The sequence below is a fragment of the Tetrahymena thermophila genome (genome assembly GCF_000189635.1).
Source record: "Tetrahymena thermophila SB210 genomic scaffold scf_8253843, whole genome shotgun sequence".
NCBI classification, from domain to species: Eukaryota; Ciliophora; class Oligohymenophorea; order Hymenostomatida; family Tetrahymenidae; genus Tetrahymena; species Tetrahymena thermophila.
In genome coordinates, this window is record NW_002475939.1 from 75,544 (window position 1) to 96,391 (window position 20,848).

The 20,848-nt window shown below is 22.6% G+C and overlaps 5 protein-coding genes across 5 annotated transcripts; all 5 read left to right on the forward strand. All coding sequences in view use genetic code 6, as the record gives it.

The window, feature by feature from the left end:
* Positions 1 to 705: 705 nt before the first annotated feature.
* On the forward strand, positions 706 to 6,763 carry TTHERM_01035690 (hypothetical protein; the record flags this gene model as incomplete). The annotated part of the gene is made up of 10 exons (XM_001027748.2): positions 706 to 2,926; positions 3,195 to 3,903; positions 3,959 to 4,580; positions 4,634 to 5,397; positions 5,513 to 5,716; positions 5,780 to 6,061; positions 6,119 to 6,307; positions 6,361 to 6,450; positions 6,504 to 6,596; positions 6,664 to 6,763. The coding sequence occupies 10 exons, from the start codon at positions 706 to 708 to the stop codon at positions 6,761 to 6,763; spliced, it is 5,274 nt and encodes a 1,757-aa protein (XP_001027748.2).
* Positions 6,764 to 8,523: 1,760 nt separating this feature from the next.
* TTHERM_01035710 (formyl transferase family protein) lies at positions 8,524 to 11,335 on the forward strand (the record flags this gene model as incomplete). The annotated part of the gene is made up of 11 exons (XM_001027750.3): positions 8,524 to 8,608; positions 8,664 to 8,756; positions 8,804 to 8,905; positions 9,039 to 9,570; positions 9,682 to 9,830; positions 9,879 to 10,451; positions 10,509 to 10,612; positions 10,669 to 10,824; positions 10,880 to 11,077; positions 11,131 to 11,211; positions 11,267 to 11,335. The coding sequence occupies 11 exons, from the start codon at positions 8,524 to 8,526 to the stop codon at positions 11,333 to 11,335; spliced, it is 2,142 nt and encodes a 713-aa protein (XP_001027750.3).
* A 422-nt stretch (positions 11,336 to 11,757) lies between these two features.
* On the forward strand, positions 11,758 to 13,215 carry TTHERM_001035719 (methionyl-tRNA formyltransferase; the record flags this gene model as incomplete). The annotated part of the gene is made up of 4 exons (XM_012800998.1): positions 11,758 to 11,968; positions 12,018 to 12,176; positions 12,394 to 12,606; positions 12,689 to 13,215. The coding sequence occupies 4 exons, from the start codon at positions 11,758 to 11,760 to the stop codon at positions 13,213 to 13,215; spliced, it is 1,110 nt and encodes a 369-aa protein (XP_012656452.1).
* A 1,327-nt stretch (positions 13,216 to 14,542) lies between these two features.
* Positions 14,543 to 18,116, forward strand: TTHERM_01035720 (transmembrane protein, putative). The gene is made up of 2 exons (XM_001027751.2): positions 14,543 to 16,020; positions 16,355 to 18,116. The coding sequence occupies exons 1-2, from the start codon at positions 14,789 to 14,791 to the stop codon at positions 17,865 to 17,867; spliced, it is 2,745 nt and encodes a 914-aa protein (XP_001027751.2). The 5' UTR covers positions 14,543 to 14,788; the 3' UTR covers positions 17,868 to 18,116.
* A 616-nt stretch (positions 18,117 to 18,732) lies between these two features.
* On the forward strand, positions 18,733 to 20,661 carry TTHERM_001035729 (hypothetical protein; the record flags this gene model as incomplete). Its single annotated transcript, XM_012800999.1, has 6 exons — positions 18,733 to 18,805; positions 18,880 to 19,079; positions 19,125 to 19,355; positions 19,409 to 19,771; positions 20,045 to 20,532; positions 20,595 to 20,661. The coding sequence occupies 6 exons, from the start codon at positions 18,733 to 18,735 to the stop codon at positions 20,659 to 20,661; spliced, it is 1,422 nt and encodes a 473-aa protein (XP_012656453.1).
* Between the last annotated feature and the right edge of the window lie 187 nt (positions 20,662 to 20,848).

The window sequence follows — 20,848 nt, forward strand, 5'->3', positions numbered from 1 at the left end:
ATATAACCAAATATATTATCCATTTAAAACAATGAAATACCTCCTTAATAAAAATAAAAAATATAAATTCTTTTTCCTTTTTTCTTTCTATCAAATACAATAAGTTATGTTTGTTTATATTCTCTATTAAAATGTAAATTTTCAATTATTATTTCAACATAAAAAAATCTTTGAAAATTTTCTCAAATTATATCAAAAATTCAAGGTATTGAAAAATATTGAAAATATGTTCATATTTTAACATTTGTTTCTTATAGATTACTTTTATTTATTCATAGCTATTGAATTTTTTATTTTAAAAAAGAAGCCCTAAATACTTTCATAAAAATGAAAGGAGTAAATAAAGAAGTTTTCAAAATCCCTTTTGTAATAGAATAATAATATTAAAAAAGAGAGCTTTTAAGTAAAGTTTAGTATAAATTTGGAAATTAATCTTAGAATAGAAAATATAGAGGCTATTATTTCAATTAATTTTTATAAGAATTAATCTGATTAATTAATTATCTTTCTATCTACTATCTATCTATCTATCTATCTATCTATCTATCTATCTATCTATCTATCTATCTATCTATCTATCTATCTATCTATCTAATTATCAGTTTTTAATATTTTATATTTTTATAGTATTAATAAAAAGTTCATTTGTTTATTTAGTAAAGATATTTTAATAGCTATTATATATAGAAAAGGTAGTTAGCTTAAATGAGTAGTCCTTAGGATAGAGAAAATCTAATATCAAATGCCATTTTAGTGAGAAAAAAGGATATTCATAAGTATCTCAGTTAAAATAATTATTATTTATAAGATCATCTTAAACCGATTTATGAAGAATTTGCAAAATCATTAAAAGATATAGATGTAAATAGCCATGAGTTTATCTTAAAAAATAGAATCTTTCTTAATACAATCAACATTCAAAATCTTGAGTAGCTTATCGATTCTTACTATTAAGAAGATTTAGATAAAATTAAATAAAGCGAATTAGAAATAATCAATATGCTTTCACTATGGATGCCTGACATTACTTTCAACGAAATTATACCTATAGATAATCAAAAAGGATAGTTGAAAAGAGTTGTTATTTAGTGCACATCGATTTGCAAAAATGTGAAAATAAAGTTTTACATGAAAATAACTGTCAAAAATATATAAAATATAGGAGATATGGTATAAGAAAAGGAACATTTTAATTAAATTTGCTCTTATTCAGCAAGATTTTTAAGTATGAAGTATCAAAAGGTAATTAGTGAACATTTGATTATTTCAGCTTCTTCAGTTGGTATTTCTAAAAATTTGTAAAGAGGAATATCAAATAGAGAAGATGTTTAAAATAAACACTATTTGGATATTGTTCTTACTGATTTTTGTGAGTATACTTTAAGATAGATCATTTACTATTCAAAGCAGGCATCAAAATAACAAGAGTAAAAATAGGAGTTAATGAGATAAAAAGTTAGCACAACCTCTACCTATTATGGAACAGCAAGCTTGCAGCAGATATAAAATTCGTTGAGCTAGACTTAAACATTGATAGAAAAATTTTCATTTTAGCATCTTTAGAAGGATCTAATTGAAGCTTTGTTCTTTATGCACACAAGAGGATATACGCATAACTCTATAAATTTAGATAATATTTTTTATGATAAGTATATAAATGCATTTGTGGTTGGTGGCTTTGACGCAATCAGTACAAATGTGAGGGATTATGATAAATTTCGTGATGATGTTCGCTAGTTTGGTTTAGTACTTATTGAATTTTTGTTGTCATTTTATAATATAAAAATTTAAGAGGATTTATACACATTAGATGATATCATGATAAGAAACTTGATTGAAAATCTTAGCTCAAATAAAATAATTTAATCAAAAAAAAATTTTATTTTACTAAATTTAAACATATTTTAATAAAGAAATATATTGTTTGACATATTTTGTGCTAGTGATAAAACTAATTATTCAAAAAATTCAAATGATATGTAATTAATTGCAGATAATTAAAACAAGTTAAAATATTCGGACTAAGATGATATTTCTAATTTAGCTGACAGGCCATTTGATATTGTTGAATTGGCTATAGCTTTGAATATTCAACACTGCTTAGTCACTTCATCTCATTCAACTATGAAAAGTTTTCTTACTTAGAATGATGTTTTTGATGAAAAAAGTTTAGCTTCCCATCTTATAGATCCACTTAATAACAAATATTCTTATTGGAAATATAGAGGTACTACAAAAAACGGATTATTTGATGGCCTAGGTGAAATTTTTTTTGAACCTCCTTAGCTTTTTGACTAGTTAGATGAAGTTCTTTATTCTGACTGTGAAGATGATTTGGCTACATCTAAGAAATAATAATCATTAACTTCACCACCTGTAATTTTTAATTAGGTACCCTATAAATTTTAAACACAAAATTCTTTCTATGAGGATTCAAATTGCCCTGAATTAGAAAGTCATAGATTAAACTAATTAACCACTCCACACACTGTGAGTAGGACAGCTAGTAAAGCTGGAATGCATTATTTCAATGTTTCAAATTGCCAAGGTTTTCATGATAGACTATCTGTGGTAAGAAATGAAGAATCAAATTATTTTCACTCAGACTTAAAACAATAAAAAATATCACTTAAAATATTTAAAGGAATTTGGGAAAACGGATTTAATTAAAAGTATTTAAACTATGTTACAACTGAATAGTTTAAAGATTTTTTCTTATTAAATAACTATTTGAAAATAATTTAGCACAATAGTCATTAAGAGCTATAATTTAGCGTAAAATCTGAAAAGCCTACAAAAGCTATTGCTTCAAGTAAAATCATAGATCTCCAATTTTCTACATAAAAAGAGCAAGTAATAGATTCACTAAATGTTATTACAAAATACCTCCAAATTCCTATAGCAAGAATAACATTTGACCTGAAAGGTATTTCATTATTTAATTTAAAAATTTTTCTTTGATATTTTAAGAGGATTTTAATATTTTAAAAGTTTTTAAATATAATTAATTTTAAACTAAATAAGTGAAATTATTAAAAAATATAGTCTAAAATTTAAATAAGTAGGATAAACTTATAATTCAAGCTGCAATATTTTTTTAAATAGCAAATTTAATAGAGTGTTATCATTGAAAATAGAAAATTAGAAATTCTTGTGGAATCTTCAAAACTAAATTTTTAATTTTTTTTTAAAAGGTGCATAATAGAGAAAAGTAACAAATGAAGCATAATGCATAGAATTACAATGCGATGATGGAAATACTCTTTATATTTTATTTGAGAGTAATTATTTGTTAAAAGAGGAAGAGTTCTATATTATTTTGGAAAAAGCTACTTTATCTAACTATTTAGCTTTGTAAATGTCAGACACAAAGATAACAGATAAATTTTTTTATGGAATGTCATTTAATACAAAACTTAAGTATTTATGCCACCTTTAACTAGCATACATAAATAAAATTACTGACGAAGGATTTATTTATTTTGTTAAAAATTGTCCTTCATAACATTTGAATTCTTTAGATATCTCTCATACTTAGCTCTCTAACATATCTATCATGGAACTTGCAACATCAAATAAAATTACTTAACTGAACCACTTGAATATCTCATATAATTCTTTAATAAATGAAAAATCAGTTATTGAATTTATTAAATCTTCAAACTCTCTTTTTATTTCTCATTTGAATGTTTCTGGGCTTGACATATCAGATAATTTAGTTGATATTCTCTGCTTAAGTCCATTCATGAAGAATATAACGGAAATTATTATGAATGACTGTCCTAACATAACATTTAGGATTTTCGAAGTATTTTCTAAAAGTGAATCAGTGAATTATATCAAAAGGATAGAGCTTTCTAATTGTTTACAGCACTCAAATATAACTGCTGCAAAAAAGACTGGGTAAAAGAAAAAATGTTTTATCACATAGATTACATTTAAAATTATTTTTATTTAGATTTCTAAATGGCCTTCTTGACAAGAGAAAGAGTAAGTAAGAATTCAAATCGTTTGCCAAGACAGATAAATTAGGGAATTTGAGAGTGATAAATTTATAAGGTTGTAATATCTTGCACAACCATATAAAATAATTAGCTGATTCTCATTCTTTGAAATAAGTTGAAGAAATCAATGTTTCTAGGTGTGATCATATGACTGATGAGTGTATAAAAGAAATATCTACCTCTCAGAATTTCTAAAATTTGAAAGCATTATATCTAAGCAACTTGAAAAATTTAACTGCTGTTTCTATCGAGCTAATAGGTAATTCTAAGTATCTAATTAATTTAGATACTATTTATTTAGATGGATGTGACAAGATAGATAAAAACATTTTAATAAATGCCATGAACTTGAACAATTTTTAGAATTTAAAAGTTCTTCGATTCGATGAGACTTAATATTCAATTTCATTAATTCGATAAATAAATTTCTCAAATAAAAATAGCGTCCAAACATTCTGGAGAATGTAAAGTATAGAAATTTTAATTTAAAACCCAGATCTATTTTTTAAGCTCTACATATCCGAAATCTTAACTCTAAATTAAAAACCAATAAGGTTCATAGTTTCTAAACAAAATGTAAGTATTTAACAAATATGTATTGTATATATTAAAAATATTGGTTTTAATAGGAGCCTAGTGTCATTTAAAAGCTAGCATTGATTTTGAACCACTAGATAATAAATTTTTAGGAATCAAGTTGTCGGATTAACGTAAATGATATAATGCTAAATGAAAAAATGATTGACGAAATTAAGAGGTAAAAAAATTAAAACATAAATAGTTTCTGCTACACAGACATTTGCACTTTAGGAAATTACAAAGCAGTTCAAAGAACTATCTAAACAGACAATGTAAAAAAGGAGAATGTTTCTCTTGATCAGTCATTTGTTGTTATAGATGGGTTTGAAACAAAATCACAACCATAAAGTACAAAATAAATTATAAACCTTCCTCATTCTTTCTACGAATAAAAAGTTTATTGCAGAAACGAATGCTTTAAAGCTATGCACTATTTAAAATTTGTCAAAGAACTTTCCAAGTTAGATCTATCTTACAGCAAATCTATAAATCTCCCTGGCTATCAATTTATTAAGGAATGTGTATTCTTTCCAAATCTTATCGAATTAAATTTGCAAGGTCTTTAAATATTGAATAAGCATGTCTAATAAATGTGTTATGGAATTTAGTTCACAGGTCTTCGTATTTTGAACCTTAGAAACTGCTCAAGCCTAACATTTTAAGGTTTTGAATATTTTTTACAATCAGGGATTACTGACACTCTTCAGTATTTAGACATTTACAATAGCTAAATTGAAGGAACTGATTTCTCTTTATGCTTGCCTGATTTTGCTTTTCTTAGCTAACTTAACCAAGGATAAATAAATATAACTTTGTAATATTCCAAATTTTATTTTTTTATTTGTTAAAAATGATTTTTTTAAAGCTGACCTAATTAAAAAAAAATGTTTATAGAAGATAAAAATATTCTTTTTGACACTTTTTTTTAGAAATAAATAAGATATCCACGATGAAGAGAAGGTAAAGAAGAAGATAGGTTTACTTTTTGCCAAAATAAGGAGTCTCTTTTATATAAATTAAATTTCATTTCAAGTTTATAAGCTAAAAATAACTAGCTAAGTGTTCTCAGGTCTTTCTAGCATCTTTTAAGACCATCAAAACACACTAAGAAGTGTGTAGGTTATATTTTGCAAGTATAAACTAGCATTTTTGATTCCTATTAATCTACAATTAAATATATTTTTTTAAATCTAAAGCGCTAAGAACATGAATTCTGAATAAAGTATTAGTTTTTGGAGTAGCATAGCTCAACTTTCAAAGCTGAAGAGTATAAGCTTGGTATTTTAATCTTGTAAAAATATTGATAAGCAATTTCTAAAAAATTTATTCTTTGGTGTATCTGTGCTGATTTAATTAGAAGAAATGCACTTAGTTTTCCCTAAGACCGAATTTATTATTAATAATGAAGATTTTACACCAGTGTGTGTTGCAATGACAAGATTATAGAAACTTTAAATTTTAGACATAAACTTGCATGAGTAAATAAATATATATTTTTTTATAAATGTATTTAGTTTTATTAAAAATGCAAATAGAATTCCTTTGGTCAACAATTAGTTTTTGGAGGAGTTAGTTTATATAGTAGGAAATCTAGAAAACATTAGAAGTTTATCAATTGATTATTCATGGATTATAAATTTCTAAATGTCTAATATATTGAAGTTGTTTGAATCACTTGAAGCATCAAAAATGAAGCTTTTAACACTAAACTTAGATTTTGAAATGTATTTTAGTTAGATTCATTGTTTTTATTTTAAAATAAAATAAACATTTTTAGGTGCACTTTTAATCAAGCAATATGGAAAAAGATGAAAAAGTATATTCTTTCTCAAAGCACACTGATAGAGCTTAATCTTAACATTTCATAGTAAATTAATTTATTACTCATTTTTGATTCTAACAAACTTTGTAAAAAAATAGTTGTGTTGAACTAAAAGAAAAATCTATTGTAAAATTTATAAACCAGTGTCTGGAGCTAAAAATGTTGAAAGTGTTAAAGCTTTTAATGTGGGGGTAAATATAAATTGAGAATTGATTATTATAAAAAAATATATTTTCATTTATTTATTTATAAATAAAGAGTAGGAAAAATAACTCAGAAAAGTAAAGATATTTTAAAGTAAAACACCAACATATACTTAATAGATACATTCGATTTATCTATCTAAGAAATTTAATGATATAATCAATTTAATAAATATAATTTGCTTGCAGTTTAATTTGTTTTGTTTGAATAATAAAAATAATTTTATCAAGGTCTGCCAATATTTAAGACTATTTTATTAACTACAAATTTGATGGATAATTAGATGAATGTATGAATAGACGGATGAATAGATGGAAGGACTGATGAGTTTTCATACAACTTTTCAATTATAAAATAATTTAATCCTATTTATTTTATGCTAATATTTTTGTAAATATTCTATATAAATAAATTGTTTTATACTTTAATTTATAAATTCTGCTCTCACTTAAAATCTATTTCATAGATAATTTATTTTTATCAAGTTGATATGCTTTGTTAATATTACTCGCATTCTTTGTTTTTTGATTTTCTTTAAATTCTTGATCGCAATAGACGATTATTTAGAAATTAAATAAAAATAATAAAAATCATCAATACAAATAAAGAAAATATATAGCTCTAAAATGGGATTACCAATTAGAAATATCCAATTCGCTAGATATCACTATTTAGCTGCAGTTACCGTTTTCACTTACTTTGCTACTCGTTGCTGCTTATTAGATTACAAGAAGTACTATCCTTTAGCTTCAGTCAAGAAGATTTGAATTCTCTGAATCTTTAAGAGGGTTTTTATAATTTTCTCTAGATTGAATCATTAGATTAATAGCATGTAATAAAGCAGTAAAAACGGATCAAAATAGTTAAACAAACGATATTAATTTATAGAATTAGAAATAATAGTAAAATTGATAACTTTGTTGCTATTCGTATATGCATGTTTTAATCTAAAGTATTGCACTATCTTATCACATTATCCTATTATTAAATTTATTTCTCCCATAATTATTTACAAATATAATTTCTCTGCTTTACTTTCAAAAATATATTATTTCTATCAAATTGCAAATATTGATGAATATATTAGAATTTTTATATAATTTTACAATTGAATATTTTATTTTTTATTTGTTAAAAAAGAAAAAAACGTGTTATTTAAAATATATTATAAATATCTAGAAAAACAAAAATTATATACAATATACATATCTTTTATTGTTTTAAATAATAAATTATTTGTTACTGTAAAAACAAGAAGATTCTAAATTAAAAGACCTGCTTTGAAATGTTTGATAAGAAACAAGCAAACTATTAAAAAATAGATTCTAATTATTTATAAAAAATAAAATTATGAATTTAAAATATTTTTTTTAAATCAGAAATATTACAAAAAAAAAATTAAAAATTGATTTAATTTCATTGAAGGCTGTATATAGGTGTAAATTCGATTTTTAATAAAACTTATTCAATTATAATATAATTTTTCAATTGTTTCAACATAATCTAAAATATTATATTAATCAATATTTGCTGCTTGGATTTTAGTTTATTGAATATTTATTCCTAAGTAAAATACATTCGAGTATTTTAACGTGAAGCCAAAGTTGAGAAAATCTTCTTCAATTTACTATTATGTAAATTTTTAGTTATGTTTTATTTATATATAAAAATTAACAGCTATAAAGCATAACAATATTCGATAAAGATAGTTAAAATTGAAAAAAATTAAATATTATAAAGCCCAAATAGCCTATTTACTAATAATTAAAAAGAAAATTAAGTTTACATAATATTTTATAAGCAAGTAAGATAGTAAGATAAATAAATAAGCAAGTAAGTAAGTAAGTTACGCAATTATTATAAGGCTTGTTATAAAAATATTTCCATAAGTTCAATCTGTAGATTCAAAAGTTTATGAGTATTAATAAATCTATATCTCTAGGTGTCTTAGCAGATAAATAATAAATCATTATGTAGTAGGATATATTTTCTCAAAATGGTAATTCATAAAATACTAAAAAAACATATTAAACAATATATTATCAATATAAAAGGATAAAAAAGTTAAAATTAAAAGCAATAAGAGTCATTCATCCCAATAACAAATTTGGATAATCAACAAAACCATGGTTAAAAGTTTGAATCTGGTAAATTATATAGAATACTTTTTTTAATTATTTATTTTGTTTTTTAGATGAGTAGGATGAAGAATTTAGGGATGAAACAGAAGAATAAAATTTAATTAACTAACTGATCTCCATTTTAGGGAATGAAGAATATAAATTACAAATACCTGGTAGATTCTTTAATTTAATTCATATAAAAAGTTATTTTAGAGACGTAATAAATGAGGTTTGCTAAAATTACTAATTAAACATAGAATTATTATGCCATATTTAATGATATTTTTTTATCTCTAAAAAATATAGAAAACTTGAAAAATGAAGCATTGGCTTTGTTGAGAACAAAAATGATTATTAATAACTAAAATGGCGGCGAAAACAATACAATTTATTAAAATTAGATAAATTAAATTCTTGGAAAAGAGCAGTCTAATAAAAAGAATGACGAATAATTTTCGAATTAAAACTCTGGGGCAAAAACTAATTCTTAAAATTAGCAATAAGAATAACAACTGAAAATTCAGTAGCTTTAGTAATAGCTTAACAATTAATATGGTTTGAATTAGGAACTCATAAACTCAAACGAGGAATAAGACAACAGAATACAGTAAGAATACTACAGTGAGAAAAACAAAAGTAATTAATAGTATTCAAGCTATTAAGCAAATTATTAAACAAAAACTGATTAAAATTGGTAGCCTTCTTATTAAGATTAAAGGTATGGACCTCCTGAAAATTCTAAAACTGATTAGTTTTAACAGAGTTAGCAGTAACCAGTTTCCTTTGCATGCTCTCCTACCACAAATACCAACATTTTAATTCCAAATAATTCTAATGAGTAAAGCAAAATTATTTTTAAATTATAATTTAACTTTTTATTTTTTTAAATATGAAAAAAATAAACTAATTAAAATTTCTAAAATAAAATTTAAAAAAATAATTATAAAAGTCCAAAGAGCATCATTAACGTTAACGATTTACTAAACAGAGTTAACCCAAAACAATTGTAAAAAGGGAATTAAGAATACAATCAATTGAATTAAAATCATTTAGAAAATATCACTGAAGAACCTAGTTTCAGCAATAACAATTCAAACAGTAAATACAATGGTAGCTCAGCTAATAAAAAATAATCCTTTTTTTAAGCTAAAAATGCAGTTTAAAAGAGACAAACTTCAACTTCTCCGATATCAAAAAGCTAAAAAACTTTCAATTAAAATACGAGAGGAAGAACTGATAACAATAGCAGCAATATTAATAGTACCAGCAGCAACAATAATAGTAGCAACTATGGGTACACATTTAACAATAATAGCTTATTAAATAACATTAATAAAAACAACTACAGCAGTACAATCACTAACTAGAATCCTAACTATTTAAATAACATGAGTGACAGCGGTAAGAAAAGAACTGCTTCCTCTTCAGTTAAAAAGATAAGCAGATCATTCTACAGTTAAAATAATAACAATAACAATAATTTTAATAGCACAAATGGAAGCACTATCCTAAATAATAGCTTTACTTATATCAGTAATAGTGGTAATTCATAGAATTACTAGATAAAATTGCTTAATAAAATATTTTAGAGTGAAAAAGAAAACAATTAAAATGAAATATCTGATATGATAACTCCTTAGAAAAATTCAGGTTCTTTGAATAAAAGATAACGTACCATGACTCACTCTCATTCTTTGAATAAGACATTTGCTTAGCCTAGTAATTAAATTATATTAAAAGCCCAGCAGTTATTTATAAATTTTTTGTATTCTTTAGGTAAACAATTGTAAAAAAACCCCTAAGAACTCAAAAAGCTAAAGATTTCTTCTTTCTAAAACTTTAGTCAAGGTGCTATTGGAAAACTTTAGATCCTAGAAAACGTAAAAATAAAAATTTTTATAATTTTATTTTTACTTAAATAAAAAACTTAAAAAAGGAAATTAAAAGTAGCTAGGAGCAAAAGAGGTTATTATAGGAATAGATAAACTAACTTAAAGCTGATATTGCTCTTGAGAAGAAGTGGTAAGAAGAATCTACCTTGAACAATTAAGTTCTACAAAACCAAATGAATAATATCAATAAAAACTGCAGTGTAAATTTGATTTAAAATAATTTTTCGATATATGAATATTCCATTTGTAATTTAGATGCTGATTTATGATGGAGTGCAAAAGAAAAAGCTTTTATCTGACTCTAGATTAGAAATAAAGGAAATTGAAAATGATAAAGAATAAATTATGAATAAAATTGAAGCTATTAACCAGTAAACTAAGTAAGAAAAAGAATACATTTACACTTATAAAGTCTTGATAGAAGAGATTAAAAAGCAAATTAAAAATGAACTTGTAAATTTTTTAAATTCACATAAACAAAAATAAAATTTAAATTATTTTTTTAGAAATTAAGAAATGATTTAAAAGAAAAAGTACAAAATAACAAAAAAATGCTTGAGAGCCTATAAGTAAAAAAAGATGCTCTGGTATAATTATTTTTTTTTATATTTTAAATTTAAATTAATTTACTTTTTTTTATAGTTTAATAAAAACTGCACAATCATATAGAGTGTTGAATAGTCCTTAAATAGGTATTTTGAAAAATAATGAGTTAATGGATGATTAACTGCTTTTTTTATTTGTTATTATTACCTCAATAAATTGATTAAAAAATAAATTAATTTTCAACTTGCATTAATTGTAAATAAGAATATAATTATTAAATAGAAAATTAGAAATTATGTAAAATTAATTTCTTTATAATTAAAACATTATCAAAATCTTTATTTTTTACTTGTTTATGTATTTCTTTCTTTGTTTGTTCATATTTGTATGTATTAATGTATGTATATAGATCTGTTAAATATTAAACATTCACTTAGCATTTAATTTTGATGAAAGATACAAAATTTTTATTTTAAGATTTTTGATTTAAAACCTAATTAATTAATTATTTATATTATTCTTGCAGCTTTTCAATTTATTAATTTACTTAATCAATACACCTTTCAAATACAAATTTGTACCACAAAATGACTCTTAAATCAATTGCTGAATTAGGTCATAAGATATTGTTTTTTGGCAGCGACTCTTTTGCTTATCCTGTTTTGAAGAGTCTTCATAGCCATTCAAAATCAAATCCTGAATTTATATCTGACGTTCAAGTGGTAACTCATTTCAAAACAAGCAAAAGCAAAAAAATAACTAATCAAGTAGAACAATATGCTTTGGATTAATCACTAAGTAAGTATTGGTTATCAAATAAAATACTAGTTTTTATTTTATTTTTAAGAAATATATTAGCCAATAGGGCAAACACCTAATAACAGAAAAGCTGAGTGGTAGCAATTCTATTAGAGCGAGTTATTTTAAAATAATAGTTTTAATTTGGGAATAGTATGTTCTTATGGCTATATGATTCCTTCATATATTATTGATAGATTTACTGAAGGTGATTATAATTTTACTGATAAAGATTGAAATTTTAAGAATCATTTAAACTTTATTTGAATATAAAAATCTATTTTATCTAAATTAAAATTTTTCATCTTAAAGATATCATTATTAGTATTTAAAACTTTAAACAATATGTTAACTTTTATCTAAAATTTATGATCTTAGCAATAGAAAATTCTATATTTTTATTATATCTTGAATTTAATTAATAGGTATGCTAGTTATTCATCCAAGTTTATTACCAAAATACAGAGGAGCCTCTCCTTTGTAATATGCTCTTCTTAATGGAGATAAATAAACAGGAGTTTCCATTATCGAAATTAGTAAACTAAAATTTGATGCTGGCCGTATTTTGAAATAGTCTCTTTTTAAAATTCCTCGTGAATTCACATATACTGACTTATCGAATTCACTTGCTTAATAATGTATTTTCTTATTTTTATTTAAGCAAGATGCAAATAAAAAAGAAATTTGAATATACTAAATACCATTTACTTTATTTAATAGCAAGCATAGATATTATAGATGTATTAGCCAAGTACAAGGAATATAAGTAAAATAGCTTAGAATAAAAAGAAGAAGAATATACTAAAGCACCTAAATTCTAAAATTCAGATACACATTTGAATTTTGAAATTGAAGATAATTAATAAATTTACAACAGATACAGATGCTTCAAAGGAACTAATTTTGTGTCAGTAAGGACAAAGTATAATTCAAAAGAAATCATAATAGAGAAAATGAGCTTACCAAATGCTAAAGAACAAGAATAATTAAAATTACTAATAAATAGCAAGCCCGGTTCTATATGGGCATTTAAGTAAAAATCTATGAAGAATTATGTTTATGTAAAATGCAAAGAAGGCTTTATTAGAATTGATGATTGGAGGTTCTTTGACTAATTATCAAGACCTGCTTATACTTTTGTTGATTAATTTATTAATAGAGAGCAGATGAGTTAGGATTTATAAAGAGAGGGATATATTTACTTTTAAAAGATAGAAACTGAAAATAAAGAACAATCTAATGCATGAAAATATTATTTTTATTTGTAGAGTATTTAGTTTTATTTGCAATAATGTTAGAAATATATCAAAAACTAAAAAATAAAGTTAATATGTAATGTGTGATAAAATTTGTTATCTTCTTCTATTACAATTTTTTTCTTTAGTAAAGCTATTTTTTAATTTAGAGTATTTTTTATTATTTTTAAAAAACTCTCTCTTTCTTCTATTTTAAGTAGTTTTTTACAAAGCTCAAAAAAATTTAAAACAAATTCTGAAGAAAATATCATTCTTATTAGAAAATATTTTTAAATTTAAGAAAATAATCATATTTTTCTGTTTATATTAACAAGAAATAAAATAATAAAAAGAATTTGTTATTACCTTTGCTATTACCAAATATTTAAAAGGTACTATAATGATACTATACCTATTTTTAGTATCTGAAACAATTACATTACTTATAAAGCTAAAATTGAAATTCTTTAGCATCTAAAAGTTTTAATTTAAAAACAATATGTAGGGTAAAATTAATTATCTTTAAAATTTATTTAAAATTCTTAATATTTTAGTAATTTTGACTTTAATTTAAATAATAAACAATTATAAATACGATATCTATTTTTTAAGCTGCAAAACAAAAATTAATTCAATATTTTAATAGTTCTAGGATTATTAGATCTAATCTTATAAAAAAGTTAAATAATTTAGTTAAAAATCAAACATTTAATTATTTTATGCTTAATTTTATGGATAAAACATAAATCTGCTAATTTGAATTTAATATTAGACAATTGGTAATAGTTTTTAAAAATAGATAGAACATATTTTATTTTTGTGTTGAATCATTTTTATATTATAATTAATTGAATCAGGTAGGTTGATAAATTAAATATTATTAAATTATTTATTTTCTTTAAATTTATATCTAAGGTTTAAACATAGAAAATTTTATTTAAAAATTTATTTAGATAATTTACATTTTTTATTTTTCATAAAAAATACAAATATTTTTTAGATAGATTTTAATTTTATTAAATTAGCATATTACATGTATGAATTACACGTAAAATTAATTAATTCGTGATAATATTAATTTCATATTCTTCAAAAGATTTAACTCAGATAACCAAGTATCAAAATTAATTTACAGAATGCGTTAAGGTTAAAAAGTAGTTATCAAAAATCTAAAGAAAATTTTTAGATTTTGTTAAATCCAATATTTTTTTAAACAAAAAATTTACTGATTTTTATTATCATACAAATACACTGATTAGTTTTCATATGGAAAAAAACTTTAAATATCCTATTGAAGATTTTTATATTGTTATTTGTGAACATACTTTAGCTATTTTCAAAGTAATAAAGATCATTCATAATATTTTTATTATTTATTCAACAAGAATTTAAAGTTAAGATTAAGAAATATTAATTACTCAAAATAAGTAATATTTTTTTATATATTTAGTAATTCAGAAATTAGTTTTAAACAAAAATTAAAGAAAAACATATCAAATAGTATTTAATAATATTATTTTCAACTTGTAGGAGATCATCTGAACCCTTAACAAAAAAAACAAATTATTGTTTTTAAAGATATAAAATGTCTAGATAAACTAAGAAAAAGAAATAAATTCATGGCAAAAGCAGCTCAGAAGAATCTTCTTAATCTGAATCTTCTGAATCATAATCATCTGAATCAGAGTCTTCAGAATCTGAAAATAGCAGATAACAGCGCAGAGGAACTTAAAAGAAAAACACCCAAGTACGAAAATTAACATAAAGAAAACCTACTTAGGCTCTAAGAAAATAGGGAACTTTGACACATATTGGTAAATCTGGTCGATCTTAGGAAGATATAAAAGATGATGATGATTTTAATTTACCTTAATAGAGGGGCGGGGGAAGAAAACAAACTCAAGTTAGGGGAAGCGATACTACAGCTCCTGAAATCAAAAGATCTAATTAAAGAGGAATGACAAAAATTTAAGCTTAAAATTTAATATCAAACTTAGAAAATGAATTAGTACTTGAAAAAACAAAGTAAGAATAGCTGTAAAAAGAAAAAGAAGAATAGGATATGTTAGTCAGAAACGAAGTATAACATCTAAACTAAGAAAAATTGTTGCTTCTGAGAAAGGCAGATCAAAAGAAAACTCATATATAAACAATTCAAAAGAAGTTAGAAGAATAAAAGCAAAATAATGTTGATATCATATCTACAAAAAAATCAAAAAGTACAGGAGGAATATTAAGTACTCTTTAATCAATAAATTAATTTTTCTTTGATAATTACTTACTGTCGTCATACTGTTATTAAATGGCAAACTACTTTGATAATAAGGTTTACGAACATTTTGCATTTATTTCATATTTCTATAACAGCTCTCTACTAGCCTTCTTCATCTTACTTTATCTTTTGATTAATTAAATTGTTTCAAATCACTCGAACTACTCAAATATTTCACTATTTTTCTCATTTACGTTTGATGGTAACGTACCTGCGTTTGTATTGCTATGTTTACTATTTTTAATATCGCAGATTATTATTGCTTTTATTAAATTTGATAAATATAAATGCAAAAGAGTGAGAGAAGTAGCAAGATATACATCAAAAATTAATTTTTTTAAGCTTGTGATTAGTGACTATAACTGGAAGATTAAAAATCGCACTTAGCTTGAGAAGGTTCAGCTTGCTTTCTAGCTCAGAGCCTCTTTTCTCTTACAAATTTAAAGCACAAGAAATAAATTTTAAGCAAAAGAAAATGACTACAGTGTTTATGTCTTTCAATTTTTTGGCTTTGTTTTGTCTTGCGGAATAGTTGTAGCTTAAATGTAGGATTTTAATTTGTTTTTTTAATGATTTAGTTAATAAAGAGTTAATGGTTTAATAATTGATTTTATGGTTTTTGATTATTCAATAACTAAATAAACAAAAATTATTAGTTTAGGATGTAAGCTTGTAAAGAAACATTCAGAAATTAAATTTATTGATACCATTCAATTTTAGTTATAATTTATTTTGCTAACAATTTAATGGTATCTGAAGTATTTTTTAGGAACAAATTAATTAATTTAAACATTTCAAGATTCAAGCAAGAAGATATACTCATTATTTTATTTATATTCTTTTAATTTATAAATAATTATTTATTTATTAATAAAAAAGATTAGGAATATAATTCATATTATAAGATGGTAGGACAAATATTGGGAGTAACTAAAATTTAAATATGTTTATATAGAGTGTTATTTGCTCTGCATTTTGCTTGATAGGAAGCTCATTGACTTAGGTATTCCACTCTTTTGAATAATTAAAAGGGCTCTTTTATAAATAGCTGAGATATTATTTGATATAGATAATTCCTTGTTGCTATTTCTTATTTGTTAAAACATTGGTTTTATTTGAAAACAAATACTCAATCCCAAGCTTTATTAATGTAGAATCTTTTATGGGAAGTAATTATTCTTGCCCTAATGAGTAACTTGGATATGAATTAATCATATTTATGTTAACTTATTCATTAGTTGCTATATTATATACGTATATTTAGATTCTCGTTCAATACATTTTTAAGAAATGTAAAGACAGAGGTAGAGAATCCAAAAACTCTCTTGCTATGAAATATTTTTACTATGTCCGCTTTAGATCATGCTAACAAACAATCCCATTTTTAATTGTTTTCTTCCTTATGATTTGTATAATACCTTTAAACCCTTTCATTATTATAGTAAATTTCTTTGTATTTGCTTTTATCTTCCTTCACAACTTCCTTTAAGCAAAACGATTTTTCCTACCTTAATTTGATAATTTTTCATCTACAATGATTAAGGGTATGATGATAAAATTGCTGGCTATAAGTCTTTTCCTTGGTTTGATTTATTAAATTATTTTATTTAGTCTTGAATATGATCTCGGATTTTTTGTAAAAAATGGAAATGTTGTAAATTGTGGTCCTTTTGAAAGAGGTCAGACTGGAATCAATAAAATATGGGATAATCTGGGATCTTTTTCTGAATTTCTACTTGTTATTACATGGAAGCCTATTATTTTATTCCTTTTAGCCTTGTTCATATTAATCTCTATAAGCTCTGCAAATTAAATAGATGAATGGTAAAAATAATATTAAGAAAAAGATAATGAGTTGAAAGCTATTAGACGCTTTTATAGTAAGGAAGTAACTAATTTGGAGGATAAAATCAACTATGCCTAAAAAAATATTGAAAATATAGTTGAAGAAGATGTCTAATAAATACAACTTGAGTCAGATAATAAACCATAACGCCTCTCAAATGGACTTATCTCTCCTGATGCAGAAAAAATTCCTATGGTACGTAGCATTGGGCATATTAATGGTTCTGCTTAAAATATTGGAAATGGGAGTTTGATATCTACTTTTATTTAAAATAATAAAGAAAATGACTCTTTAATATAAAATTTGAACTAACATAATAATAATTATCACTCAAGGAATGGTAGCATGGCTTTTAATATTCCTTAAAAACAATCTACATAATATCTTACCACAACAATAGGTACTCCATACAGTTAAATTAATAATAATAATAAACAAGATTCTCCATTAAAAGTAAATTAATTAGGTAATAATTCTCCTAGCCCTATTGTAGTTAACACTGGACCTAAATCTATATTTAATAGCAACCTTCTAAAAAAAAATTGACACATTTTATTTTTAACAATAACCATAAATTGATTATGATTCATTAGTTTTAAAAATTATTTCACCAAAGATTTCAAGAATAAAATAATTAATTAATTAAAAAATTTGAAAAAATAAATATAAAATTAAATAAATAAACAGAGAGATAAAAACAAAAAATAAGCTTATATTATCAAATATATTAAATATATAAAATAAAAATAAATTTTATAATCTATTTTTCCAGTTTTACTTGCTTTTAAATTAATGAAAATAATAGAAGAAATAGAGAAAATTTTTACTTTAAAATATAAAATTTGTTAAATTTTTAGCTTGAAAAATATTTTTTAATTAAAATTTTATTTTAAATTTTTTACAAATTTGAGAAAATTGAGAACAAATAATATTTTTTATGAAAATTAAAAATTATTTTGTTATACAATTAAAGAATATGATAATTAATTAACAATATTAAGAATGAATAAATAAATAAAAAGAGAGATAAAAACAAAAAATAAGCTAAAACCTAATTGAATTTATACTAAAAATATGTTAAATTAAAATTAATTTAATAAATAATCAATATATCCTATTTTATTTAATTTTAAATTTATGATAATAAATATTATTTATTATTTAATCAAATTAATTAATTTAATATTACAATAATTTTGATTTTTAAAATAAATAAATAATACATTTATTTTAAAGTTATCAAATTTTTAGCTTCAATAATATTTTATAATTTAAATTTTTGCACTTTTGATATATTTTTTAAGATTTAGAGCAAATTATTTTAAATTTATAAATTTCAGGTTAAGATTGAGAGATAATTATTATTAATTTCTTATTAGTATCTTAAGTTAATTATATTATTAGTTACCTCATGCTTATCAAATAATTTGCTGATTTTTTTAATGAGTTATCAAATAAAATAAATCCGTTAACCTAAAACAAGAGTAACTTAAAATTATTGTGATGTCTAATTAAAAAATGAATTGAAATTTTAACATTTTATATTTTAAACTTAAAGACTAGTAAATAGTTTTGATTGATTCTTAGCAGAAGTTCATTTAAACAACTAATTCTTTAATTGATGTTGTCAAAAATTGCGATTGGCAAAAAATAAGCCCAATTAAAACATTTTTTATTAAAAAACTAAATTAATTTCTTCTAAGGGAAGGAGATCATGTGGGATTTATAGTCTTATCTATGAATTTTATTTTATCTGATGTAAATTATTCTTATAACAATTAGTTTAGCATATTCTTTGTTAAGTTATATAATTTTAGCAGCGCTGATCTTAAGAAATTTTTGAGGGTTTTAAGGCTATACTAAAATGATATTTAGGAATGTCTAAAAAAATACCTAACAGAAAATTTTAATATTACAAAAGGTTACTGCTTTAATGCTATAAAATACCCTTTCCATAAAAATAACACAAGAGAAGCTCAATAATTATTAAAAATCTATGATTCCTTTTTCTAATAAAATTAAAACATTCCAAAAGTAAGAAATAAGCTAAATTAGTATCTTTAATTTTTTTATAATTAAATATAAAGTTTGAAAGCGTATACATTAAAAGAAGCTATTAAGATTCTCCTAGTTTTTAAATTTCTCTACTACATGAAAGGATACTATGTATTGAAAAAATATTTTTTAATTGTTGGCATTATGGACAAACAAAAGATCAATAGTTTTATAAAAAAAATATAATTGCAATTAATTTCAAAGGATTTGAATTTGTCAATACAACTCATAATATATCTGAAGATTATTTTATTGGCCAAAGTGAATTGATGGAGAGCATTCAATTATAATTGATTAAATTATAATAGAAATTGAATTTAAACTTGATTATTTCCTCTAATCACCCTTCTGATTAGCTCCTTTTTATTTTTAAGAAGATAAAATTGGATTTTATGGTAATTTATATTATTAACAAATTTTTGAAAATTTAGTTCAGTAATCTAAAATTTTTGATAATAGGATTCCTTTTTTTAAATTTAATTCTAATTAATTCATAAAGAAAGTAACAAAATTATAATGGCTATTACATTTAATATTTATGGTTGTTTAAATTAATGAAATATTAGGTGGGAAATATTAAATTACTATTTATTAAGGATTATAGATTAATTTTACAGCAATAGAAAATAAAAAATGCAAGTATTTCTTTTACCATTTGATATTTATAGGTAGTAGATAAGCAAGACTTAAAAAATATGATAAATGAATCAGGAATAAAGTTATATAAGACTTAATAACTAGGAGAAATCAATAAATTAGATGAAATTTTTTGTCAAATTAGTGATTTTACATTGGAGAATTAGCAATCTGTTTACTATCTAAGAATATAAGATAAAAATCACTTATCCCTTTGTTTTGAATATCATAGTATATAAAATAAATAGTATCTTGAAGCTCTTTCTAAAAGGATAAATAATTATTGCAAATAATATCATTGTAATTAGTTTTAAACCATCATTATTTAAAACAATAAGAGTCCACTTTATTAAAATGAGGCATTTATCAATAGTATTTCAGAAAAACTAGCCTAATAATATATATCTTTTGTTTGTGAATCAGATTTCTTTTATTGTTAGAGTATTTTATTTTATCTTATTAAAATAATATAGAATAAAAATCTATTCCCTTAAAATTGTTCTGTTAGCCTTAGCTTGATGTAAAACTCCTTATTTTAAGAAATATATTTTTTTATTCATTATTATAATTAATCAAAACTAGAATAAATTCTTTGGAAGAAATAATAGAAAATCTTAAAATAGTACTAGGGGTAGACGTAATTATATGAAATAATACTTAAATATATCAAACAAATCAAGTATATAAATAGGATTTATATTAATTAATACATATTTCTCTACTGGAAAAAAATATTCCCAAAATATTTATTATTTATTTATTTACCTTTGATTATTACATTAAACCTTCAAAATTGTTTAGTGGATAAACATTTATTTGATATAAAATAAATACTT